Source organism: Zygotorulaspora mrakii, chromosome 1, assembly GCF_013402915.1.
Source record: "Zygotorulaspora mrakii chromosome 1, complete sequence".
Taxonomy (NCBI): Eukaryota; Fungi; Ascomycota; class Saccharomycetes; order Saccharomycetales; family Saccharomycetaceae; genus Zygotorulaspora; species Zygotorulaspora mrakii.
Genome location: NC_050719.1, coordinates 800,674 through 826,835, shown reverse-complemented (window position 1 = coordinate 826,835; position 26,162 = coordinate 800,674). Strand labels below are relative to the sequence as shown.

The following is a 26,162-nucleotide window of genomic DNA, read 5'->3' as shown; positions in this document are numbered from 1 at the left end:
AGTCTGCATGATCAATAGGTAAGGTATATACTTCCGCCTTGGTCCTCGATCACCGAGACTAAATCTGTAACTTCGTCGCTCTTCATATCCCAGCCAAGTTTTGAGGAGACACTTATGGCCTTCAAACATGGTAATCTTGATTCCATAAGAGCGATTGTGAAATCATCGGGATGGATTTTGGAAGCGAGGCCTAAAGATCCACTGCAGTCCAAGTAAATTGTTTTTAGCGGCCTTGGATACACCAACTCTGTTAGTAAATGCTCTGAAAATGCCCATTTTGTAGTGTAGTCGACCATAAATTGAACAGATATTAAATGCGACGAGTATCGGAACACATGATCTAATGAATTTTCATTCAACGAGGGCATAGGATAATGGAAATATAAATGTTGCAAAACATCGCCAATTTGTGATAATACAGTGTAAACAGCGATCTCATCGACTTGCGGACAAAACGAAAACTCTAAAGTTGATATAGTCTTGGGCCACTGAGTCCCTCGTAAGAATTCGTTTGTAATTCCTCCACTCAATTTCAAATATTGTAAGTTCGCAGGCCATTGAAATTCTCTGAAACCATCACAGTTGATCGAGCTGCGAGGAAACGATAAGTGCGTCAAATGCTTGAAATTTTGAATCGCGACGAACAATTCTTTTAGTTTTACAGTCTCCGAGACAAGTCCCAAATCTAAGTATTTAAGCTGGTGACAAGACTTCAATGATATTAATGGAGCATAGCCAAAACTAGTTTGCGGTGCGGTAAATTTTTCTAACTTACTAGAACACCGTCGCAACAGCTTGGAAACATATGAATTTTTCCCACTTTGCAGAATTGTCGATAGGTCTAATTCCATGACATATTCACCAAATTTTTTCTTCCTGTTACTAATTACCGTGTCGACAAATTTGCTGAAATTTCGACTGGAAAGATGCGGGTGTCCATATACAAACGATAGGCATATAAAATACCAGCGTTTGCAAACTAGCAAATATCGCAAATCAATTTCTTCTTTCAGAATATGCAAAATTTTGGATTGAATCTCCCATGGCAATCTCATAGATCGTGTCTCAATTTGGATAATTGATTCGTCATCTTGTGCTATTTGTTTAGTTCGACTTGGTCCTCTTATGTGCACTACAGTATCTGTAGATGTTCGATAGTAATATTGTCCCTGAGGAGTATTTATAATTTCAATACTCTTATCTTCGGGAAGTTTGTGTTCGACCTCTTCATCTTTATCGATACTAGGAGAAGCAAATCCCCTTGTGTGTTCGAAGCCTTGCCCGGCAACATATTTACGATACGGCGCCAAAACTTTCTTGGGTCGTGACTTATTAGCCATTCTTACACACCGTACTGGAGATGCTCAAGTCGATTGCTCAGCTTTTATGCATTCCTCACTTTTTAGCTTTTCAATTTTGTCACATTATGCCATCGCATTGTTTTCATTCATGTGTCTGAAAAAAGAGCAAGAAATGTTATATCTTAACAATGAGTTCGCAACTTTGCACAATATCTGACACACTTTTCAATGTATAATGATGTTACTAAGATATGTAAATAATGTCCTAATCTCACCTTTATAATATCAATCGCATTGCTTATTGCTGCGGCTGACTACAGATTTTTGGCTCGGTTTCTTCGTTGCAACCGTCTCTCAATTACTTATCCATCTACATACCACTTCAAATTGATAGACACTGTGCTAGAGTTTGAATGGGACATTACTTGTTTCACAGGTTTATATTTCAGAAAAGAAACCTGTCATCAATTTCGCATCGCAAAGCAATATCATGGTCCATCTTAAATCTCACTGAGGTATGATGGACGTTCCTCCTATCTGGTAGAATTTTATTCTGCAAGCTGCTGAAGTCAAACACTCCGATGTATACTCTCAACAGTTATAACTGCATATAGGCAAATCTGACGAGTAGCAAGATTCAACTAGAAGCCTTAAGGACGCCCTTATGTAGGAACTTGCTCTTGAAAGAGTTAGTCATATGGCAAGAGTAGAATGCAGTTTATGCAATTTCTTCATGCTTTTGAGACGCAATCCTCAACTGCACTTTTGACTCCCCTTAGAATTGTGTAACCGAGGTTGTAATTAGGGCACGGACGTCTTGATCTTTCAAGGATCAATATGCAGAAGAGATTAAAAGTAATTTCTTAAGACTGACTCGGTGGAAACCATGCTTCAAAAATTCTTGCCAATATTCACTAGGTAGCGAGATGTACAACTCTGATAGAGCGTAAGCCCATGATCGATACTATTTATGGCTTGCTTACTCTGTGGGAGGATCTGTTATATTCGAATTATTTTTCTTGCAGTTTTTTAAGCACTTAACTTTTAAAGACCTCCCTCCCCTCTTACTTTCTGCCTACAGAAAACATCTAAGGATATTTGGGAACAGCTATTAAGAAAAAGGCTAAAAACACGTTAAATAAAGAAAGTACATGATGGTTTCGTGGTTTTACTTCAATCATTGATGGACTTCCGCAACACAAGCCTCAAAATCATCTAAATTAAAGTTTGAGAGAGTACAATAGTCAGTCAAACAATTACCCACTACACTACAGTTTGGTACAGCTGGCGTCCATCTCTTCGAGTAGTTCTCATACAATTGCCTGTACGAAAGATCATCTCGAACCTTTTCTGCCACAAGATGCCAGTAGGAACCATTCAAAGGACTCTCGGCTGGCCAGGAAATATTATATCCCTCTCTCGAGGAATATTCAAATTCCCAAATCGGCTCATTACCATCATTATTGTAGGTCTCATTTAATTTGGTGTAAAAATTGAAGCCATTCATCACCGAGAAAGTCTTTTTATCAATTTTATAGTATCTCCAGGACGGATTGTTACCGATAAAGGGCGCCACAGATTGACTTATCCAAGCAAAGTTGACAACATTTTCAATCGTGTGAGAACCATTACCAGCGTACAGCAAATTGAATTGATCATAATGCGTATGACCAAAGAACACACCTGCAATGGTATATGGAGAAAACCTCTCGATAATCTCGGTAAAGATTTTAGAGGGTAAAGGCAAGCCATCGGTAGCAGGCGGTATGTGAGCAATGATCCAGACTCTCTGATCTAATGCTTCACTCTGCACAAGCTCATTAATCAAAAATTCCCATTGCCCAAACGAATCCGGATTAGTTGCGTTCCAGTATGCATAATGATTTCTCCTGTAGAAACAATTAGAATTCAATGATATAACTTTCAATCCCATTTTGGTATCAACAGCAAATCCCGTATAATGTTTACGAGCATACCGTGCTGTAGGTGCATCTAGCCAATTGTAGTCTTCATAAATGTCCGCTAACAGCTCTGCATTCCATGTGAATTTATTTGAAAATCCATATCCTTCTTGGCCCAATTCTCCGTATGGGTAATTATCATGATTTCCCAACACTGTGTACACAGGAATTGATTTAAGCCTACTTTTTAAGTCCCTGAGGACGATTTCTTCTGATTCAACAGTTAGCCGATAGTCTGTATATCTGGTTTCATCATGATCAACTAAATCACCCGTGAAAATTGCAAACTCGAAATCCACATTATTGGCATTCGAGTATTCAGAAATAGAATTCAATGAGGAATTTATCAAGACTTCAGGGGAATCACACTGATAATTACCAAATGTCGTTGCGGGCGCCCAAATAGAGCTATTTTGGAAAATGTCGACGTATTTTCCTTTCACATATGACATATTCCTATCATCATAGTAGGAACCTTCATAAAATGAATTCCATACCCCTCTGTAAGATCCTTCACTTTCTTTTTTTATTCTATTAACTGAATGTGGACTACAGCACATGGAGCGTGAACAATTTGCTTCTGCGCCAACTTTATAATCCAGCTCGACATGGAAGTCTGAAATGTGTAAAACATTAAAAGTATCGTTTGCTGAAGGTTCAGGAGCTACAAAATGCCTTGGCTGTTTTGGAGGCCATAAATGTGATAATGTGATGTTGGGCGTGACTGGCTTCGGACACAAGCGGACTTCTTTGTAATGACAATACAATGTCCCGTCATAGCCGAATGGATCCATTAGTTGCAACATATCTGCAAAATTGGAACCAGTAGTACCACTATGGATAGTGTTCCTGGCAAAATTCGTGTTACACGTCTCATTCGAAGCATAAGCGGTTTTGACGCACCAATTTTCAAAGGATTCAGGAATCAAGTCGGGCCTGACTAATGCCAAGGATTTACCAATTGCTAAACGATTAATGCATGAACCGCATGTGTCATTTGAGTTTGAAGCGTCTTCCAGAGTAGCTACAATAGATTCCACAATACTTGAATCTGACAACATCAAGCTGGAATCTAAGATTCGCTCCAGAGCTCTTTTTCCACCTTTTGGAATCGCAGATGCCAAGACTACCGAATTGGCGCAAAGCAATGCCGTTATAGTACTCAAAGAGATCATATCACACACTCCTTGAATGTCCTTTGGTTCCACCTTATCTTTTTAAATTTTATGATGAGATTTGAGTCATATCATGGGTATACAAGAACGCATTTTTATATGTATCGCCAAGCATTACTCTCATTTCCTGCCCTTGCAACCATTGATCCGTTTGCAAGGAAAAATTTGTTGTTGACACGGGAGATAAACAGTAGTGAAACGCCTATTCCATCTTCAAAAGGAACCTGCCGGTTCAGCTTTTGAGTATCAGATGTTTTTTTGCAAATGTCATTTTTTTAGTCGTATTGTTACCGCCGCCTGGTACGTCGTGCATTTTGGGTAAAGAAACCCGTCGGCATAACAATTCGAGCTCGCGCCGCTTATCGAAGACTGTACAGGAACGGCTAGATAAGACATATTGCTGCAACGGGTTCTTCGAAATTTGAGAATCTGGTTTGACAGATAAGTACCACTTGATAAAAACGTCAATTCGGCAAATGGTTCAGTATTACAGGTTTCTCCGTCGGAACATTTTGAATATTCCTTTTTCTTAGTTGATTACAGACCGTCATATCTACTAAAATTCGCAATATTTGCAGTCGATTACTTTCTTTTTTTCTGGTTATCTAATGGAATCAGTTCATTCATGAAAAATTATTGGAATATTCAAGACTATCGCATTCGATAAACGAAACTGAATTTGTATAACTAGCGACAGATATGATGTTTCAGAGAACGTTCAAAGATCGATCAAGCAAGGTATCACTTAAAGTATGAACATTAACGATATTACTTCCATGCTTTCCAATGGACCGGTTAGGTCTAAGAATCAGAAACTAGAAGGCCAAACCTATGAAATAACAGAGATAACTCATCAGGAAGATGACACGCCACCTGATAAATGGTGGGAAAAGGTCTGCAGATTTCTTGAAGTCAAGCAGCATCATGAAGGTTCGACTACTAGAGCAGAAGGTATCATTGAATCCTATCTGTTTAATGATGATCTGGCGCCAGTGGAGGAGAAGAGAAGAGTTTGGTCGTGGAAAGAATTTGTTCTTTTCCGTATTTCGGGTGGTTTCAACGTCAACACATGGCAAATCTCAGCAACCGGTCTTCAGCTTGGTTTAAACTGGTGGCAGACATGGTTATGTGTTTGGTTCGGATACGTTTTTGTGGCTTGTTTTTTGGTTCTCGCCTCTAGAGTTGGTAGTAGTTATCATATCTCATTTCCTATCTCGTCAAGAATGTCGTTTGGAGTGTACTTTTCTTCATGGATTATTTTGAATCGAGTTGTGATGGCATGCGTGTGGTATTCAACAATTGCTTGGATCGGCGGGGACTGTGTTCAATTAATGTTAGAATCGATTTTTGGTACAAATCTGAGTACCAGAATTAGGGACACAATTAATACCTCCAATCTGACAACCTATGAGTTCATGTGCTTCATGCTTTTCTGGGGTGCTAGTTTACCAGTTTTATCAATGCCACCACACACCCTTCGTTACCTATTTCGTGTAAAATCGTCAATTACACCTGTGGCAGCGTTCGCTTTTATGATATGGACTTTGAAAAAATCAAATGGGCAGTTGGCTCTTGGATCCTTGAATAGAAGGACACTCGAGGGCTCTGAGTTGGCTTGGGCAGTCATCAGAGCTATTATGAGTGCGTTAGACAATTTTGCTACCTTAATTTTAAATGTTCCTGACCTTTCGCGTTTCGCCAAAACGGCAAAGTCTGCTACCTATTCTCAATTTTTTGTCTTACCTCTATGCTATTCAGTTATCTCGTTATTGGGTATTTTGGCGACCTCAGCTGCTTATACAATGTACGGAGTCAATTATTGGTCAATTTTAGATATTATGCAGAGGTTTTTGGAGCATTTCACTGCTGGTAATCGTGCGGGAGTATTTTTAATTTCCTTTGCATTCGCAATTGGGCAATTAGGGACGAATGTTTCCTCAAATTCCATATCTGCAGGTACAGATATGACAGCTTTGTTGCCAAAATTTATCAACATTAGACGTGGGTCTTATATATGTGCTATTATCTCTTTGGTCATATGCCCCTGGAACCTGATGGCGTCATCATCAAAATTCACCTCTGCACTCTCTGCCTATGCGGTATTCTTGTCTTCAATTGCAGGTGTCGTTGCAGCAGATTATTTTGTTGTTAGGAAAGGTCTCGTTGATCTCCAGCACTGCTATTCCAATCACCCTAATTCTTTCTATATGTATGGAAACCGTTATGGTACTAATTGGAGAGCTGTAGTTGCTTATCTGTTAGGTATGGTTCCAAATTTCCCAGGGTTCATTGGTTCTGTGGGTGGAGGATATGTTCCCGTTGGGGCTATGAATCTTTTCCGTTTAAATTATTTCGTTGGCTGGCTTGTATCATTTATCATTTATTCGATTCTCTGCTACTATTGGCCTGTTCCTGGTATGCCTGAGGGTGTATCCTACTTTGATTTTTCACATTTCTATGAACACTGGGTTGAAGTTGATGATTTTGCGGCCGAAAGAAGATTTTATTTGTCAAAATTGGAGGCAGAAAGTAGTGACTGCAGCGGTGGTTCTGCTAGTGAAACGTCTGTTGCTCCTGTTGAACTCCATAGTGTTGAAAAGGTCTAAATGGGGGGTTCTCCACACTTTGAAACAACACTCCATATTGAATGTGTAAGTGTTTTAACAAAACATCATGGTTAACTACTCAAAAGTGCTACATAAATATGCGGAAAGGTGACTTGCGTAAACCGTTGTCAGGCAATGATTCTCACCTTCAACACTTTTTTTGTTTCTCTGTTGAAGTCGTATTTCAGCGTTACTGTGGCTTTTGAAGTTGCGAATTGTCAATCTGATATATTAGTAATTGTGTATAAATTAGCACATGAAGAAATAAAGATACTTAGAATACAATTCAGCTAGCTTTGAGCTTTGCGCAATTCAAGAGAAAACTGTGCCGCTTGTCTTCTTTTTCCTTGAACCAGTGGTTTCTGTCGCCAATCGACATGTACCACAAAAACCTGTCTCACGGCTCATATCAAAGCATCTAAAGTATCCCTGGATTCATATCGAGCGAGAGTTACTTTTGAGTCCTGAAATAGCTTCAGGTTAGGCAAATCGAGTCATCGCATTTTGGAATGTTGTGAATCTAAAAAAGAGCAATATGATAAATGACACATACTGTCATTCTGACGAGCGATCTTTCATTCTAAAGGTGGTGACTTTTGATTATCTAAATATTATTCAATGGTTTTTGTTGAACGAAAAACGAAAGCAGAACACCAATACAGATGTATCATGTCGGTGCTACCGCTAGACAACTGCATAACCAAGATATAACACCTCAACATGGAGAAACCAACAAGAAGCAACACTCAACCATAAAAATATACGCAGGAATAAACAGTGAGATAGGCCGCACTGACCATTCATTGCTAGATATCAAAACCTATCAGTTATTTGAGAATGTGAAAACGCTACATACGCAATATAGAGAGAGTTCTTATAAAGTGAGAAAATAAAATTATTCATCACTTAAAATCAAATGTCCTCATCTCATTCAGAATTTACCCCATTTGAACAGTGATTCATGAGGGTTGACAAACTCCCTATCGTTGTCAGTCAAAAAGACCAGTCCCTTGCCGTCACCAGCAGCCGCAATGACCTGGAGGAAAAGGAAGAACATATTGGGGTCATTTTTCTTGAAATCCTCGTGCAATTTTGCGACACCTTCTTCCAGAGAAATGATGGAGGGTTCAAAGATAACGCCATGTGTTTCCTCATACACTTTAACCACCGCTTTCTGGGTTGTAAGTCCGGAATAGACTCTAACAGTATCTGGAATAGAGGAAGGCTTCATAGAAGCCAAGACAGCCAAAGTGTTTCCTGCATCTTCCAAAGTTGTGTAGTTGAATTTGGCCTCAGGATCACTAATATATGTGACCTTTCCAGTCTTAGGATCAGCACCTACGTGACCCACAATTTCATGCAAAAAGGAACCTTTGGCAGAGAAAAGGCCTGTGTAGACATCCACAACTTTGAGGCCAGCTTTTCTTGCTGCTTCCGAATGCTTTACTTTGCCGTCAAGGAGTGGAAGGTACATTGGTTTAGTGAGATCTGTTCCGAATTGAGATGGAATGTATAGGCCTGGCTTAGCTGCAATAACAGCCTCCAGAATTTCATCACTAGGCCCCCCCAACAAGGAAATAACAACATCTGCACCCTCAAACGCTTTCTTGTATGACTCCACATCTGCAGCTTGGTAGTGCTTTATCAAATTCGTAGCTTCACCTGAAGCCTTTCTCGACACAACTCTAATTGGCAACTCAAAGTTCTTGCTAAACTTCTCCGAGGTGAAAGCGTCAATGACTGGCTTTCCCAAAAGTCCATTAGGACCAACGATTGCTACAACTGGCTTGCTCGACATAATATTGCTTGCACTTATTTCTTCTGTTTGTTTTGTTTACTTCGATAGTAATACTCCAACGGAACCACAATCAAAATGTTGGAAGCAACTGGTCAGGGGTGCCACCATTTATACCAGTTCTCCAGCCTTTCAGGGGGCCTTACTGCTTATTAAAAATTAGTAATTTTTCTTTTGGAGGGTTCTTGACTTTTCATTTTCAGCCGCACACGCTCTCGCAGATGCGAGTTTTGTCAGCACAAACCCCTATCAACACTCTCAGAGAACAATACAGTTTGCAGCACTGGAGAAAGCTTATGCAACTCTATCTTCTCGACAACAATAACTACTGTGACTTCTAAGTTTAGCTCCCTGCTTTCTTCCAGGCATAAGGGTCTTACGTGATACGCACCCCAGATGTTGTCCTTTTATTGTTCTTCTGCAAGTAAAAAGTCAGCTCTTGTCTTCTAGAAAAGTAAACACACTTCCTTTTCTTATGCATTAGTCATAATTAACTATGCGTTTGTCAGACCACATAGGAATATGACCTACATTATTAAACTGTTCTCTTTCTCCCTCGTGCTTACCAAGCTTCAACGACACTCTGTGCTGTCGGGATGTAAATCATGAGGGCATGCCAGCATTCGATGTCGCCTCAGTCCTGTGAAGAAGAAGGTACAGCTCACAGTGCCTTTGAGACCTCGAAATTGTATTTTGCGTCATGGTGGTGCAGGCACGTCAGGAAGTGAAAAAACAATGTTCTAACTGAGGTTCGAACTCAGGACCTTTGCCGTGTGAAGGCAACGTGATAGCCACTACACTATTAGGACATACAAGAAATAGTAAACGTAAAGGTGTTTTTATCGACTACACTTAGATATCTGTAGTGAGCATATACTGTCCAGAGTGGCGTAATTTCAGCAAGAGTTGGTGAAAATGACCCGAATGTTTATATATGGGTGTGTTGCGGGCCCTTGTGCTGGAATGCCTGGCATTTTGTCGTAAGCTACATCCACAAAAGAGAGCTACTGCGAAAGTCACGTGCCTGGCGGGGAAGTGATGGTTCCCACAGCTTAGTCTTTAAATTTGGACCAGAGCGTCACTATCTCTGATATTTGATCGTTTGCATCATCACGAGAGTTCTTTTCAACATTGTATTTGTTGAAATATAAATCGATATTGTAAGATATTTTAAGAGATGACTTATAAGCATCAGAAATAAGACAATTGGTCCGTAAAACAAATTAACGAAGTCAGATGAAGCCCTAACAGAATGTCAATCGATACCGGAAAGATATCGGATGATAATCTATCGCGAGACGTTTACAACTCAGGAGTCTGACTACGAAGGAGTCTATGGCATGGAACAAGAAATAACAGTTGTACTGTGGATTCTATGGGACTAGAAATGGTGTGATGACGATGAAAATTCTTCACTCGTCGTCCTCTCTTATGGTTTAATAGGTGCGAAATGCTAGGTATAAATACTCACGTATTTTCCAGATATTAATCCAAGTTCAATTAGTTTTATCTCAATTCATGATATAGAAAACCAAGGAATTATATATCTCTATAATTGAATATCATAGTATCATCATCAATGTCAAACCAAGTTACTATCGACAACGCCGAAGAAAACATTCTTTCCAAATAGTATTTGGGGACGTTCTGCAATGCGACTCGCGAGAAGTTACGAAATTGAAGCTATTTGCCAACTATTCTCTTGAGTGAAAAAGTCACGTCAAGACAAATAAAACTGATTTAGGCAAGTTGGGATGTCCAAACATTACTCCGGGGAAGCTCAAGAACTTGATAAAAGGTCATCGGAGCTAGATGGGCCATTTAGAAAGTATGAGCCAGCGAATATATACTGGATTAAGCGAGTTGGACGACTTGATGTCGTTGATATAGCACTGGGACTCTCAATTGCAGTGGGATTTAGTGCATATGTGATAAGCTATCATTCGGATCTTCAGAGGCAGGGCCTTACGGACCGTGAAACAGAATTATACGATGCAATTGGTTACTATAAACAGAACAAGTTCTACTTAGGACCTCTGCCACCATTTGGGTTTCTGTTATACTCATTTTTTTCTTATGAGGTGCAAGATATGAGAATGATTTCACTCTATTTTGCTTCTGCCACTCTTTCGCTATTTTATTGGGTCTTGAGAAGAACAAATACAAGTCGTATTCTAGCTCTTTTTGGTGTTTTTAGTATCGCGTACCTTCCTCTTTTCAGATCAGAAGCATCGTCAGTAACTCTCGAGACATTGCAATGGTTGTTTTTTGCCATGTCTTTTCTTTTCTGGCAAAACGTCAAGTGCTCAAAGAACCTAAGTCGTTCATGGATTTGTCATTTGGCAGGTTTAGGTATTTCGCTTGGCCTTGCTATGTCTACAAAGTTCATTGGCTTGTTCACATGGATTTGGATCATCACTTTAGTGCTCATCAACTTTTGGAATGTCATGGGTGATGTGAATATGACGACCTGTCAATTGGCATGTTATGCCGTTTACAAATTTTTCTTCCTGGGGCTTATACCTTTCGCTATATTTACGTCGTGTTACGTTTACGAGTTAAACAGTTGGCGCAATGACAGTCCTGAGTTCTCTTCTTACATGTCGCGTGAGTTTAAAACGTTCTTAAGAGGACCTCACGATTATCCTAAACATTTGTATTACGGTTCAGTTATTACTTTGCGCCATTTGGATTCGCTCGGTGGCTATTTGCATTCGCACAATTTCACCTATAAAGGTGGTTCTCAAGAACAGCAAGTAACACTAATACAGTTAGAATATGATCATGAAAATGAATGGATTATTGAACACAGTAATCCAGCCCTCAACATTGGTCCCAGATTTCGTATTGTACACGATATGGCCAAAATAAAATTAAGACATCGCTCAACTGGTCTACTCTTAAGAGCGTCATCTGCTAAGCCACCGGTAACTGAGCAAGAATATGACCTTGAAGTATCGTGCACGGGAGGCTATGATTATGTTGGTGACTCTGATGAAACCTGGCTCATCAATGCAATAAACGGTGCAGTGAGGGACCCAATTGAACCTTTAAATGCTATTCTAAGATTTACTAATGAGGGTCATAAATGTCAAATGATAGCTCATGATATAAGGTTGCCAGATTGGGGGTTCAATCAGCAGGAAGTGCTGTGTCTCGAACATGCAACGATGAATAGGGCGCTCTTCCAAATTGATCAAGTCAAGCCGGATCCATCTCGTAGCACCGAATGCACTACGTATTTTGGTGAAACAAAAGAGCTTTTCAAGTATTTTAAGCTGATAGTTGAATTGTTGAAGAAACAATATAAGTATAACTATTATGAGAAAAACTATAAACAAGAAGGACCAATCAAACCAGAAACATGGCCTGTTTATATCTCTCGTGATAGATATGTTGACAGTATTTGGTGTTCGTCATTGATATCTTTATTGGTATTTGGGATTTTTGAAATAATTCAAGCTTGGAGATATAACCCTTGGAAAGATTCATCAAATAACCAAGAATCCATGAATCGCAAAATATATCAAGATTTCGGCATTACTTGCTCTATAGGATGGTTTTTGCACTTCTATCCGCTATTGAAATCACCCCATGACAATGTAGAAATAGTTCAGTATATGCCGAGTCTTTTCATGGGACTGCTTTCAGTCTTCCAAACTTTTACGATGAGTTATCATTTGCATCCTTTAATTTTCTTATGCATATGCTGCTATATTATTTTTGTGATCTATTATTGAGAAAGAAGGTATCACAACCGTTATATATGAATGATCATAATTTCTTTTTAAGCGTTGCCACCAATTTGCAAAGAGTCCTTTGTGGCTGTCGATACAAGAGCTTCTCTAGATTCAGCAATTCCACCAGCGAAAAACTTTATCATTTCACTTACATCTTTCTGTAGTTTATCTTTCTCTTTGATGGCTTCTATCTTTTGGTCTTCCACCTTTACAAGCTCTTTTTGTAATACATCAATCTTGTGCATCTGTTCTTCAGCAGAAACATCGACCCCAGGCAAGGAATCAATAAGTTTCATAATCTGCCTCGTTTTAAGTATTATATCTGTTGATAGCTCATCAATAGTGTTTGAAAACTCCTCTGGGGGAGCCACTACAGCATGTTTGTCTGCCATTTTAGCCTCAGATTCATCAACAGGCATGAAATCATGATTTTTGTCAATATAATTCAATGTTGCGCAGAACTGTTCCATCATCTGGTCGAGACATATTTGTAATTGAGTTAGCCTGTCGGTCATAGTTGCTTGTGGACCCCTTGTTTTTTATTGTTTTTATTCTACACTTGTTAGTTTCATTATAGAGTTGTGATATAAGAAACACCGAATGCTCAAGTTGTTCTGCCAATTTTTTTAAATTACAGAGAAGGATTGAGGAATAGCAAATGACAAAAGACATGATGAATGACGATTCATATATAGGCCTGCTAAAGCTACTAGCAAAGTATGACTTACTTCTAGAGCAATTCCAAAAGAGTATGGCTGATGGCTTCTACAACCTCGGCAGAGCCAATTACCATAACAAAGATTCACTTCGAGGAAGGTATGGTATGGATTACTGGGATAGATCTTACGAAGGTCAATTGGTTGCAGATATAGATGGTAGGGGAGATGTGAACATTACAAAACGTGAGATCATAGATACAGAAAATGAGGAGAAGTCGGAAGCAAGCAACTCACAGATAAGAAGACGTAATAGAGGCGACAATGAGGAGAAGAAAAAAAAATTTAAGCAAACTGATCCCCTTTCTATGTTTGGAGGATCTCTTACAGCTCCGATGTCATTGAGGCAGTCTCAAAGTAATTTCAAAAGTGGCATTCCGTTAATGGTCGAACTTATAAATTGTAAAAACTCTATCCATCAGCTCGTGAAAACAATTGGTGAAGACTAAGAAACTTCGCTTCACATCTCATTGTAGATAGTTACAAGACATATAATCATTAATTGAGCATATTTATTTACACATCTACAATAACGAGTGATGACAGCTTCAGCTGAAGTGAGATTAATGCCGGCAGAAATAATCTGTATGAAACGAGAGTTTACGGACTTTCATTTTGGAGTCCAAAAAATGACTAGATGCTATAGTTGTTATGCTGTGAAAATCAAAGAATTAATGCCAAAGGTATCTGGGTTGACTAGCGGTTAGGTAAGACGGCGTTTGTTAGGAGAAGTAATGGTGTGACGCTCTTAAACGATTGATTTTTTTGGGCTTGTAAATGGCGATTGAACAAATGAGCCACTCTCGCTTGGAGTGTGATAACATAACAATATATCATCTACGGATTTTCTCGTATTCTCACCAAACCATTCGTTTTCGATATCTGGTGTCCTTGACGATTTTAGATAAGAGTTTGTTTTGTTAACCACAGGTAATGAATGAATGCTCCTCAAGTCTTCTTCTTCTTCATCACTATCTCCATCATCATCATTATTGAGGTCATCGATTTTAATCGAATTCATCTCAGATACAGCGACTTCTATAATAGGAGTTATATTTGAGTTTGAATCATGGGGCCCTTGGTTTGCTGTTTTTGGATCTAGCAGAGTTGGGAAATTATAATTTTTCAAAAAATCTAGTGAAACGTTACTCTCTTTATCGCTTGTTGTCGCGTTAAACTTGCCATTGGACTTTTCCATTATATTTAGTAATGTAAGGCGCGAAGGTGATGATGATGACTCATGATGTATTGATGTAGCCATTGTGGAGCTAGATACGATGCGACCAGCACTCGATCTTGAGTTATTAGAAGAATGTGTAGAAATAGAACCGGAAAGCGATCTTCTGGATATCATTGAAGCTCTCTTTCTATCGGATATTTTGTTGGTGTCTTTGTACTCCTCCGGTATAGACTGTGTGACAAAAGCCTTGTGTAATGGACCTTGTTTGTCGGAAGTCTCAATTGGAACCGTGGGTGAGTTATCCTCCTTCTCTCCATCATCTTGATCAGATTCAAATCCAGCCTTCGTGTTAGCATGGGAAATGTGTTGGAATGCAAAGGGGGTCGAAATCCTCTTTGCTTGCACGATCTCCTTTCCCTTAAAGAAGCCTAAAAGACCCTTCCTTTTCTTCTTCTTCATTGGAGTAACAGATGGTGACGTCTCGAAGCATTTCATCATGGAGTTCTTACTCAATGGTGGTAACTCTATTCTCTTCTTATTGTTAAGCAGTGGTTTATCACTGTTAACCATTTTAATTGCCACAGAGTCCTCTTCATCTGAGCCCATGAACTGCTGCGCGTACAATTTTTCAGCATCTTGATCTTCGTCCAACCAGATCGACCTCATCTGAGGAAGCTCGAATCCTGTTGCCATTGCACCCACTTCACAGTTTCAATTCACTTCCTAGCCTGCGCAATTGATAATTATTTTCGTTTGACGATTCAATCATCCAACTGGATTCTTCTCCATCGAATATATATCGTCAAATTCCCTTGAGATACAACTGCTAAATTGCAGGGTACCAAATTCATCGGACACGTAAAGTGAAAAATACCTAAAAGCACACTAAACAGCCTTTTTGGCGTTAGCGAAATTCTCAGATCCGCTAACAAGTAACGTATTGACGCTGCAACACATGTATTACGAAACGAACATTTTCCAGTGAATTGAAGTGGTGTTTCCTGTTATCAATCTTTAACTACATTCGGTTGCGTAAGACGCGAAATATCACCGATGTCTTCTTACATTCTTCCAGAACACTTTGTGGTTGTTCGCGTTTTTCTTAATAGAAAAAACTTAAGATAATGTAAATACTCAAAAAGGAAATTACACGATGTTGAAATAACTACCATTATATTTGGCGTCAATACTGTAAGTGTAATGAAAGAATTTGATGTGTTTCATGTTTGAGTAAGGCCTGAGGACTGGATTGTCTGCTTTCCTCCTGTACGGTATGATGATCCGAAGATCTTTGCCGGTAGTTTGCAGGCGTTCGGGCTTACCTAGATAGTTATTTAGTGCGATATATCGTTTTTAACATCACTAGGGTAGTATGATCATAGCTTTACCTTCTTGACATGTGGCTGCTCATCTTGACGTTTTCGTTTAATGATTTTTATGTTCTCAGTGTTGGTGGAGGGCGTTATGTCGTTCACTATGTCGGAATCTGAACCACCGCCCACCACGACTGTCTGCTTGTAACTTTTGTTCCTTAATCGGCCATTCAGCAGCACCAAAGCTGCGAGCTCACCCATGGCTCGATTGCATTTGTCGCTTGGCAGTCCTAAGAATTTTATCAAGCTCACGACACCAAGTACGTTCCTACACTCTAAGGGTGTTTGTGCCCCGCTACTGATTACCAGGCCACGGGATCTTGAGCTTCGTATAACGCTTCTGACATTTGATACAAACTGCCTGCGCAATTGGATATCTCTAAGCGCATAGGAGTAAACTATCTCAATTTTGACACCTCTCTTGACACAGCTGCAAATGCTTTTATGCTTCAGGAAAACTGGAAGGCGCTCCCCGTAATTGAAAGTGAGAATATCAATCTCTAAACTGGTAGTTGCTAGTGTAACACCACGTTCACTTATTGGTAGCGCAGAAACTATATCAAAGAACTTGGAAATTTTTGTTAGAGACTGCCCTTTAGATGGATCATCTATAATCAAGGTTATCCGTGAGTATATTTTTAAACCTGTGGTCTTCATTAGGTGACCAAATCTCTCCTCTATCCGAATTGGATTTACCTCCTTGGGGTCGCTGGGAAGTTTTTCGCTATGGTTTACTGTAAAATTGATGGCCACATGTGTGTATCCAAGGACATTCAGAGTTTCCAATGTTTTTCTTACATTCCACACATCACGTTCCGTAACTGTTTCTTGATAACTCTTCTGGGGCCAGCATACGTTGAGATCAACCAACATTATTCTTGTCTCTTTATCTAGCTCCTCAGCTTCAGTGATGAGTTTGCATTTCTCATCATCAGTCTTCGATTGAATTTTTTCTGAGCATCAATTTAGTCGCATCAAGCATCTGCTGCAAGGAAGAGTGAAAAATATATATGAAAAGATGAATTTCCATCAATTTAAAAATTACAAAAACTAATACTTATACAGATGACTCATGCGACGAAGGTGGTATTACTTTTGATGATTTGACTTGATTGTTCTCTGAACCGTCATCAAGAAAATCTAAAGTGAGAACGTTGTCTATTGCCTCATTTATATTCTCTTCATTGACGTCATTAATACCCAGGACAGGAATAGTTTCACCTTTGTGAAACATCCACTCTCTCCATTGAGTATCTACATTATCACATAAATCGTAAAGGATCATTTTCAGCAATGTAATGTGATTGTAGAACCACGAAACTGAACGATTGATGAATATTCTATAGTTTTCCATTTCTTTCACGGCATGCAATATAGTAAAACCGGCAAAATTTCTCTTTTCTCTCGATTGATCTCTCCAGAATTCAAACAAAGCAAATAATGCTTTACGCCTTTGCCAAGTTCTCTTTGATTCTCTCAATTTTAGACCTAAGCCGACCAATTTATTCTCCCAACGAAATTCCATTAAAAAATATTCCAAGCTGTTGACGTACTTTTCAGTAAGAGTGGTATTGCTCAAAATACTAAAAGCATGCTCTGTTTCCATTTCAATTTCCGGCTTCAGAAAATGAGCGTTCATTCTATTTTGCTTTGTTTTATCTGAAAAATCCTTTTGGTTCAATCTCAAGTTTATTAATTCATCTTGTTTAGGTTTAAACTTGAACTCTAAATACGCTCCCGTCGTTATTGGAACATTTGGCATATTTCTACGATAGAAAAATCCATCACGACAAAGCAACTCAATGGGGGATGCTAATAATAGTGATACATGTGATTCATTTTTTTTACCGAGTGCACCATCACTCATTTCATTATTTGATCCGGTTTCATCAGTGGGACTCGCCATTTGTATCGATAATCTCCTTCTCCTAATCGATCTTCCAGACTGTGATTCATCTACGTCCTCCAGATCCTCTTCTTCCTCCTCCTCTTCGAATTCATTCGTTCTTGTACGCTTTAAGGGACCTATAACTTCATTTGGAGATTCTTCTTTAGCATAGCTTTCCTCTGTATTCAGTATTGAAGAGATGCCAATTTTTTTTGTCAGTTGATTATTCTCTTCTACTTTAGGTACTTGTGGCTGTACTTCTGTCGGCTTAGCAGGTTGGGCTGATGACGGGGACGAGTTCGGTAAACGGTTGAGCACTCTTGCGGGGTATGGTGATTTAGTATCGTATATTAAGGCTGTCATTCTTTTCCTCCTTTCCTCATCTCTCATTGCCTTCAGTAATTTTTTATTTGATTCCATGAACGATTTTGCCTTTTCACGATCATTGTATTTCATGTTGACTAACATCTTTTCTCGTGAATCACGCCTTTTTTCTAGTTCTCTTTGTTGCCTATTGAGGTTTATATTGGATTCATTATCACCATCTCCATTTGATGGAGATATTTCAACGACAATGTTGTCATTGTCAATATTTGCTCCCAACAATTTTTTACGGGCTAAAGGTGTAATAATACGAGTTGTTACGATTCCATTTTCGGAATTTATATGATTTGCATCGTGATTTTCTTGGTAATTAGTAGAATCAACAGTTGCCACAGTAGATGGGATTTCATGCGAAGGTAATGACGAACTAGAAGATGATCTCGTAGTTGGAGCCGGAGAATTGACTGTGGATGGTGCCTCAACAGGAAGCATACCATCAGCATTCATTATATGCGGTAAGTTTGAATTGGATAGTGAAGCTGTATTAGCATTTGTGTTGGTTAAATTAGTTGTTGCTTTCTCTTCTTCATCTTCTTCCTCGTTGATATGATTCTCATTTATGATTACAGTTTCTACCGTTCTTTTCTTTGGAGGTCTGCCCCTTTTCCTTTTAATTGGATTAGCTACGTTACTGTTATTTGTGCTAGTTGTTGAAGAGAGCACCTGCTTGCCATGCGATATTGGCTCCTCTTTTACAGAAGCGCTATAGTCGCTATCGACTGAAGGATCTGTAAAATATCTCTTTGATTTGGCTAATTGAACACCGCCGGTAGGCAACATGACCTTAACCTGTTGAATATTATGGTTTGAGTATTCACTTGTCCTATTCAAATTGCTCTCTTTTCGTGGCCTTCCTGGACCCCTCCGTACTGTAGGAGGTCTTGACATAAGCTGATCACCCCCATTATCCACTGGAACCATACTAGCAAGACTACTCAAATTATTACTTGCTTCTGAGGATTGAAATGACTTCGTTATCGTCCCCATTGAGGAGGAGAGCTTATTCAACCTTTCATTTATACTATTCACCAACACATCTGAATTAATTTGATTCTTCAACGCATCATCTAACTTATTCTCTAAAATCGATTGATTGTAAGATAGCGTTTTTACAGTGTTGAATAGATCCTGGATGGTTGCAGTCACTGTGGTATCCCTGGATAGCAGCAAATCCTCCAATTCATGAAATTTCTCAGATGTGGCATTCAATTCCTGTTGGATCATCGGAAGTGATAAGCCACCATTGCTTTGTGATTCGTCAACGTCATTGACTTCTTTCTTCATATCTACCCCATTGCTGGCTTCTTCCGAATTCTTCGCCATGTTCAACGAGAAAAAATATTCACAAAAATATTCCAGATATCCCAGTCTCTCGAATTACTTCTTAATTCCTAGTGAGAACCTTTCACAATCCTCCAAGACTTGAACGATATTTCTTATATTTTTTTTTTCGATGATCACCGATCAGTGTCGTATTTCAAATCAGTCAAAAAATCTGTTAAACCGAAAGCTATTATTGAGCTATCAGGCGTCCAATAGTTAATATGCCTATGAACTACTAATCAGGGATCAAAAAAAGCTGGATTATAAAAGTATTTCTCCTTTCGATTGCTTTTTATTATGACATTTATTTGATACTATTTGGCTATTTGTTTTCATCTTTCTCCGTAGTGTCAAATTTTTTTGATATTTTTCTGTCTTGCGTCTCGCCCGTCAGCTCAAAATGACAGCAATCGGGAAGAAACTAAATAAAAACAAAGCTGCCACAAAAACAGACACACATGAAGTGTGAATCATCTTCCAGAATTGACTAACTGGATCTGCTGTCATGATTTCTACCAACAACTGGAACTTTGGAGAAAAAGCTGCTTTACAAGCTTCTTTATCGGTTACAATATGTATTTCTATACGAGTAATTCTACAGTATTTATAATGGGGTCTAATACTAGTCTATCTAAATTAAACTGCTTTCAGAGTTCTTCAGTCACCAACATTTGCTCTCCTTCTGTTCAGACCAAGTCTTAAGTTGACCAGGGATACAATCGCTCTGTTGGTTTTAGCCTCGATTTTAAATCTTGAGGCAAGTTTCACGATGTAGCCATTGATATACTCAATTTCTGTGTCTCTCAAGTATAAGGTATCCTGTCTCATTGAACTGCTGTTCTTCGCGTTGATTACACAGCCGATTTCGATGATTTGCCGAACCATGTGCTCGGTGTTCAAGACAGATTTCACCTTCATATCAGGATACTCTTTCTGATTCTGGTATACATCTTCGTAATTGAAAATTCTTGAATACGATAGCTCAAGAACCTGTAGGCACTCATCAACGATGAGTGTAAATATATCCGAGCAATCGTCGACTATTTCACCATTGAGCGAATCCATAATGGAAGTGACTGGATTGATGCAGGCGTTGACCAAAAACTTGTATAGTTGACCTACGAGCAACTCCTGATACGTCATGTGTTGGGTACCAAAAAATTGCGCAAATGGTTGCTCCATGAGTAGTGCTACCAGTTCGTTTTCAGCCCGATCAGCTTGAGCATCTTTTTTTCTCTGAATGATTCCGGTCTCTTCCCAGGGTATTCTGGCTATTTTCATGGGTGCCCAGCCTGCATGGTTGTAGATATAGCCCTTTTCCAAGTAGACACCATGAGATATCACACCTTGGAAAAGTTGTGGTCTCGACGACTTTCCTGTAAAAATTTCATCTCTCAACAGTTCCAAGACACCGAGGCCATTTTGAACTAGAATAAGGTTAGTGCTAGAGTTGATATATGGTAAATATGGTTGCAAAGCGTCTTTTGTTTGGTAAGTTTTTGTTGTGACAACCAAATTCTTAATTGGGCCCCCTTGGTATGTTTCCGGGCACTCACATTCTTCCAGTTTGCAGGTGAAAAGAGGAGACTTTTTATCATAGATTTCACGAATTCCTATAGTGCTATTACCTTCTGTTTGAAATCTGTCCACTTTCTCTTTGGATCTAAACAATGGAATCACGGCAGCATTTGTGAAACGCAATAGATTCACAGCAAGCACAGTACCCATGGATCCTAGCCCCAACAGATGCACCTTTGGTGCCCTTGCCATCGCAGTCATATCTAATATTGTCAATTGGCTATTGCGATAATTTATGGTTGATTCAACCGTACTTTTATCTCGAATAAAGACTCATTTCTATTTCTGCTTTGTAACAGACAGAGTGGTAAGCCAAGAGCAGCAAAAAAAAAAAAAAAAGAATGCTCTGGAAAATCGTTCGATAACGGTTTACATACTCTCTATTAATTTAAACAGGTCCCATATTTAGCTGATTGAAGTAATTGGAATGATCACAACTCTCCTTTGACAACATTACCCGATTTCAGGTCTCTAGCACTAACTTTTAGCACACCTTCTTTATTTAAATTGAAGACAATTTCCACACCTTTAGTGACTCCTTTGATACCCAGTTCCATTAATTTGGTACTAAAGGTATAAAGCTTCTCTCTGATGATTTCTGGTTCATCATCTTCGCTGTCTGACCACTCCTCTTCCTCTTCATCGTCATCCTTTTTTTCCTCCTTTGGAGTTGGTTCCAAGGTTTTCTCTTCAATGTGATGATCTCCTTCGTAAACACCAACTAACAAATCACCCTTGGCATTCTTCAGAGTCAATTTCTTTTGTGCTGGGAAAGAGGTCTCTGCCAGAAATACTGGACAAAATTCACCTTGAGAACCTATCAAACCAATTGCCTTAGGTATGTGAGGAGTGTTGATGATAACGGGTTTCAAAGCTTCAGACAATTCATCAGCATCATAACTGCTAACTAATCTAGCTTGTAAAGCAGCACCTGAAGCAGTTAACTCATTTGGTTGATTTGAAGATTCTTTAGCATTTGGACCTAGGATTTTGACTGATTCAGGGAATAAGAATTCAAAATTGTTTGCCAATTTTGGAGTGAATGCAACACCACCAGATAATATTACAGCATGAATATCCAATGGATCAAGTTCAGCCTTGGCAATGACATCTTCAACGAATGCTGAAAATTGAGAGAAAACCTTATTTGTAACTAGTTCAAATCTCATTCTGTTGATAGATGTGTGGTAATCATAACCATCAGCTAAAGAATCAATAGAAATTGTAGCAGTAGTAGCATTAGATAATGTCTTCTTGGTTATGATGGCATTTGCTCTTAATTTAGCCAAAGATCTAACATTTTTGGTTGGATTTGTGGAAGTCTTCTTCTGGAAATCCTTAGCAAAATACTCGATAAGTTCAGTATCTAAATTATCACCACCGAGACTAGTATCGTGTTTTGTGGCTAGGATAGTGTAGATACCGTTGCGGATAGCAATGACAGCAGCATCTGATCTAACTCCACCGAAATCAGCAACGACAACGTTGACATCTTTCTCGAATGGGTATTGTTCAACATGAGCCAATAAAGCTGCTGATGGCTCGTTAATGAATTGAACGACCTCTAAACCAGCTTTTGAAGCAGCATTTTTTAGGGCTTCCTTTTGGTTATCATTGAAATTGGTTGGAACAGTTAAGACAACCTGGCGAACTTTACTACCAATGTAATCTTCAGCAGCGAGCTTCAATTTGTTGAGATGTCTCGAAATAACTTCATCAACAGTGATTTTTTCCTCTTTGTCTTCACCTCTTTTAATGGCAAATCCAACCTTTCCATCGATCTCAATGGCAGGTGCACCTGCGGCACATTTGGAAACATCAGCTTGCGCAAAAGGCAAACCGATCAAGTCACGGAAATTGATAATAGTATTGGCTGAGTTTCTAACCAACTGTTGCAGAGCTTGACCTCCATGGTACTCGTCGGCACCAACATAGGACAGAACAGATGGAATGGAACGCTCACCATCTGGGTTAGCAATCACATCCACATCGTTCTTGGGATTGATGTAAGCAATGGAGGAGGAAGTATTACCAAATGTGATACCTATAATTGGAGAAGACATTTTGAAAAGGGTTACTGACTTTGCAAGTAGCGCTGATCAAATCTAGTGTATAATCATCTCGTTCGTACATTTTTTTTTCACACATTCTAGTACTCTCTGAGAATAAAAAAAATTTCAGCTCGAAACGTTGGACATGATACACAAGAAGGTATCGAAATGGACCATGTAAATGCGTAGTCGAACCTCTGATTGTGGCTCGATAATATCACTCAATGTAATAAGGGTTTGTCTACGTTATTGTGGAATAATATAAACTGCTCTCAGCCGTCTTCAAGTAGTGAAATTTGCGGATTATTCTCGCAACTTCAGTCTTGCGACTGTAGAGACGGTAAGCTTTAAAATAGAATGCTGCGATCTCGACCATCTGCATTTAGTAGATACAAAATTTAGGATAGGCTGAAAGAACACACGATTCGCCTTTTTGTTTGTTGCGTAATGCTTTCTCGTAGTAGCTGTTCAAATGCCTGTCTACCTTGGTCTTACAGATAGTATCCTCCGTAAAATGGAATCCTTCACAGCAAATAACGAGGCACTGGAAGTTGAAACGCTTCTCATTTGCAACATTTTCCTGTTTCCTCGCTCACGAGAAGGTTTGTTCTTCAGGTTTTCAAAAATAGTTGCAATACATCAGCGGCTAAAATGAGCAAATATCGTAAATTCATTCAGATCCTTCATGGTAACTGTTCAAGAGCTTGGAAGTTTTCATAGCTTTGTTTCACAAAAGAACAGTGAAAGCCGTTCGGTAGTCCCTTTAGTCGTCCCTCTGCTTTACGCATGTGTTAGTACTAAAACATTGTCACAGGTTTAAAGTAAAGAAAGTTAAGCGTTCGAGCCTTGCCTAGGATTTAAATCGTTTGCCTTACAACTAGACCTGCGTGATTTGTAACTGCTAGAAATGCTACTCTGAACACACGCTCAGGTCCACAACAGCGAAAAGCCAAGCGGGATTGGTCCAACTGACTAATTTACCATCCATGAGAAGAAATTTTCTGTTATCACGTTTCTGATGTCATTTGAATCCGGAATGAGCTCTATGTGTACAGAGCTTGCATTTTGAAGTGTATCTGAATATTATATTAATGCAGACGGGGAAGCCTTCAAAGCCTTCAACTCGCGCTTAGGCGGAGTGAAAAATATGATCTTTCTTTGATGGACTCGAAAGTAAATGCTACTTATAATCCAAAAAAAATTGTACTTGAGATCTTAAACGTTCGTGCGTCTGACCCAGAGCTTCTTAATAACTGGCGATAATGTCCCACTCTGGTGCAGCTACATTCAAGAAGGTGTCTGGTATCATTACAATTGAAGAAGAAATATCGCCTGCGAAACTGTCATGGAGAGCTACCGATGGGTCAAAAAGTCAGGTCATAACACTGAACACAATCGATAGACTTCAAGCTACGCATGCAACGAGTGATAAAATGAAGCTTCGTTTGATAGGAAAAGTCGATGAATCAAAAAAAGTCAAAGATAATGAAGGCAATGAGAAACCTGCAGATCCTATTACATTTACATTTATATTCAACAACAGGACAGTCATGGATAACATTAAGGTCACTTTGCAGCATATCATCTCTCGGTATAAGGATGATGAAGTATATGAAGAAAAGAGAAGGAAGGAGGGTGATAGGGATGTTGGACACACGCAGATCCCTACACAGCTAATCAACACAAACACATTAGATGATTCATTGTCAAAAATAAAACTGCTGTCAAATTTGAAATTACAGCAGTCGTTGTTGAAGGAAAGCAAAGAGCTGATGGCAACTTTCAAAGAGACCGTTATAAATGCTGGTCTGCCGGCAGATGAATTCTGGTCAACAAGAATTCCTACATTGAGGGCATATGCCTTATCGATATCACAAAAAGTGGGTCCGTATAATGTTCTTTCTACGATCAAGCCTGTAGCGTCCTCGGATAATAAAGTGAATGTGAACATTTCCAGAGAAAAAATATTGAGCATTTTTCAAAACTATCCCATTGTCAAGAAGGCATATACCGATAATGTTCCTAAAAATTTCAAAGAACCAGAGTTTTGGGCTAGATTCTTCTCATCGAAGCTGTTCCGTAAACTTAGAGGAGAACGTATAATGCAAAACGACAGAGGTGATGTCATTATAGATAGGTATTTGACATTAGATCAAGAATATGATAGGAAAGATGATATTGCTCTTTTACATCCAGTTAAAAAGCTTATTGATTTGGAAGGTAACACACAGGATGATCCAGTTCTCAAAGGAAACAAGCCAGATTTTACAATGCAACCTGGTGTTGATTTCAATGGCAATAGTGATGGAACGATAGGTATACTAAGAGGAATGAACAGACTGAGTGAAAAAATGATTATGTCACTTGAAAATGAGTATTCACGATCGCAACTGCAGCAGGAAGATAATGATCTTGAAGAGAGAGACGAATTGCAGTTTTCAGATCTCAAAGAGGCTTTTCATGAGGATTATGCGGTTTTCAATTTGAAGAATAAATCTGCAGAAGGTTCGTCTGAAGCAAAGGACTTTATCAAAAAGACTAAGAGCAAGGAGCAATCAATTGATAAGGCAAGAGTTACACAACAAATTTCACTTGTACTGGACAGTTTATCAAATAAATTAGATCTGTCACAGGTTGCTCAATCTAACAAAAATAATAATGATATCAATCAGCGCGTGATAGCAGCTGTGAAAATCAACGCCAAACAAGCCAAGCACAATAATGTCGATTCGATCCTTGGCTCTTTCGTAGGTGTTAACGCAGGCGAATCCGAGGCGGAATCTAAGTTACCACCGGATCTACTCGAAAGTTGTCGAATGTTACATAGTACCTGCTGTGAATTCTTGAAACATTTTTATCTTCATTTCCATAGCACTGAATCAAAAAAGCAGGTAATGGCAAAGAAATTGCAAAAAAACCTAAAAGAATGTTCTGAAAAAATCACCGAATTGTTGGATGATGTTCAAAAAGGTGACGGTGAAATAATGGCAGGCTTATGCAAGACATATTTACATCCTGTCATGGATTCCATCACACTTGCCATCCATAAATTCAATGAGAGCAGAAAAAAAGAATGAATACTATATCACTT

At 39.0% G+C, this 26,162-nt stretch overlaps 13 protein-coding genes and 1 non-coding gene across 14 annotated transcripts; 4 read left to right on the top strand and 10 right to left on the bottom strand.

Moving 5' to 3' along the window:
• Nucleotides 1-11: 11 nt before the first annotated feature.
• On the bottom strand, nucleotides 12-1,340 carry PFU1 (Pfu1p; the record flags this gene model as incomplete). Its single annotated transcript, XM_037286305.1, has 1 exon — nucleotides 12-1,340. The coding sequence occupies one exon, from the start codon at nucleotides 1,338-1,340 to the stop codon at nucleotides 12-14; it is 1,329 nt and encodes a 442-aa protein (XP_037142200.1).
• A 1,138-nt stretch (nucleotides 1,341-2,478) lies between these two features.
• HG535_0A04110 (uncharacterized protein) lies at nucleotides 2,479-4,437 on the bottom strand (the record flags this gene model as incomplete). Its single annotated transcript, XM_037286304.1, has 1 exon — nucleotides 2,479-4,437. One exon carries the CDS (start codon nucleotides 4,435-4,437, stop codon nucleotides 2,479-2,481), a length of 1,959 nt encoding a protein of 652 aa, XP_037142199.1.
• A 752-nt stretch (nucleotides 4,438-5,189) lies between these two features.
• On the top strand, nucleotides 5,190-7,043 carry HG535_0A04100 (nucleobase cation symporter-1 family protein; the record flags this gene model as incomplete). The annotated part of the gene is made up of 1 exon (XM_037286303.1): nucleotides 5,190-7,043. One exon carries the CDS (start codon nucleotides 5,190-5,192, stop codon nucleotides 7,041-7,043), a length of 1,854 nt encoding a protein of 617 aa, XP_037142198.1.
• A 931-nt stretch (nucleotides 7,044-7,974) lies between these two features.
• Nucleotides 7,975-8,841, bottom strand: HG535_0A04090 (uncharacterized protein; the record flags this gene model as incomplete). Its single annotated transcript, XM_037286302.1, has 1 exon — nucleotides 7,975-8,841. One exon carries the CDS (start codon nucleotides 8,839-8,841, stop codon nucleotides 7,975-7,977), a length of 867 nt encoding a protein of 288 aa, XP_037142197.1.
• A 733-nt stretch (nucleotides 8,842-9,574) lies between these two features.
• On the bottom strand, nucleotides 9,575-9,647 carry HG535_0Atrna3V. Its single transcript has one exon. It is a non-coding gene; the product is annotated as a tRNA-Val (tRNA).
• Nucleotides 9,648-10,592: 945 nt separating this feature from the next.
• On the top strand, nucleotides 10,593-12,578 carry PMT7 (putative dolichyl-phosphate-mannose--protein mannosyltransferase; the record flags this gene model as incomplete). The annotated part of the gene is made up of 1 exon (XM_037286301.1): nucleotides 10,593-12,578. One exon carries the CDS (start codon nucleotides 10,593-10,595, stop codon nucleotides 12,576-12,578), a length of 1,986 nt encoding a protein of 661 aa, XP_037142196.1.
• Nucleotides 12,579-12,625: 47 nt separating this feature from the next.
• SRB7 (Srb7p) lies at nucleotides 12,626-13,093 on the bottom strand (the record flags this gene model as incomplete). The annotated part of the gene is made up of 1 exon (XM_037286300.1): nucleotides 12,626-13,093. The coding sequence occupies one exon, from the start codon at nucleotides 13,091-13,093 to the stop codon at nucleotides 12,626-12,628; it is 468 nt and encodes a 155-aa protein (XP_037142195.1).
• Nucleotides 13,094-13,236: 143 nt separating this feature from the next.
• VMA22 (Vma22p) lies at nucleotides 13,237-13,743 on the top strand (the record flags this gene model as incomplete). The annotated part of the gene is made up of 1 exon (XM_037286299.1): nucleotides 13,237-13,743. One exon carries the CDS (start codon nucleotides 13,237-13,239, stop codon nucleotides 13,741-13,743), a length of 507 nt encoding a protein of 168 aa, XP_037142194.1.
• A 299-nt stretch (nucleotides 13,744-14,042) lies between these two features.
• Nucleotides 14,043-15,167, bottom strand: GIC2 (Gic2p; the record flags this gene model as incomplete). Its single annotated transcript, XM_037286298.1, has 1 exon — nucleotides 14,043-15,167. The coding sequence occupies one exon, from the start codon at nucleotides 15,165-15,167 to the stop codon at nucleotides 14,043-14,045; it is 1,125 nt and encodes a 374-aa protein (XP_037142193.1).
• Nucleotides 15,168-15,850: 683 nt separating this feature from the next.
• Nucleotides 15,851-16,720, bottom strand: RPP1 (RNA-binding RNA processing protein RPP1; the record flags this gene model as incomplete). Its single annotated transcript, XM_037286297.1, has 1 exon — nucleotides 15,851-16,720. One exon carries the CDS (start codon nucleotides 16,718-16,720, stop codon nucleotides 15,851-15,853), a length of 870 nt encoding a protein of 289 aa, XP_037142192.1.
• A 184-nt stretch (nucleotides 16,721-16,904) lies between these two features.
• SUM1 (Sum1p) lies at nucleotides 16,905-19,442 on the bottom strand (the record flags this gene model as incomplete). Its single annotated transcript, XM_037286296.1, has 1 exon — nucleotides 16,905-19,442. The coding sequence occupies one exon, from the start codon at nucleotides 19,440-19,442 to the stop codon at nucleotides 16,905-16,907; it is 2,538 nt and encodes an 845-aa protein (XP_037142191.1).
• A 657-nt stretch (nucleotides 19,443-20,099) lies between these two features.
• PAN5 (2-dehydropantoate 2-reductase PAN5) lies at nucleotides 20,100-21,221 on the bottom strand (the record flags this gene model as incomplete). Its single annotated transcript, XM_037286295.1, has 1 exon — nucleotides 20,100-21,221. One exon carries the CDS (start codon nucleotides 21,219-21,221, stop codon nucleotides 20,100-20,102), a length of 1,122 nt encoding a protein of 373 aa, XP_037142190.1.
• Nucleotides 21,222-21,451: 230 nt separating this feature from the next.
• On the bottom strand, nucleotides 21,452-23,083 carry SSZ1 (ribosome-associated complex protein SSZ1; the record flags this gene model as incomplete). The annotated part of the gene is made up of 1 exon (XM_037286294.1): nucleotides 21,452-23,083. One exon carries the CDS (start codon nucleotides 23,081-23,083, stop codon nucleotides 21,452-21,454), a length of 1,632 nt encoding a protein of 543 aa, XP_037142189.1.
• A 1,250-nt stretch (nucleotides 23,084-24,333) lies between these two features.
• Nucleotides 24,334-26,148, top strand: TFB1 (TFIIH/NER complex subunit TFB1; the record flags this gene model as incomplete). The annotated part of the gene is made up of 1 exon (XM_037286293.1): nucleotides 24,334-26,148. One exon carries the CDS (start codon nucleotides 24,334-24,336, stop codon nucleotides 26,146-26,148), a length of 1,815 nt encoding a protein of 604 aa, XP_037142188.1.
• Between the last annotated feature and the right edge of the window lie 14 nt (nucleotides 26,149-26,162).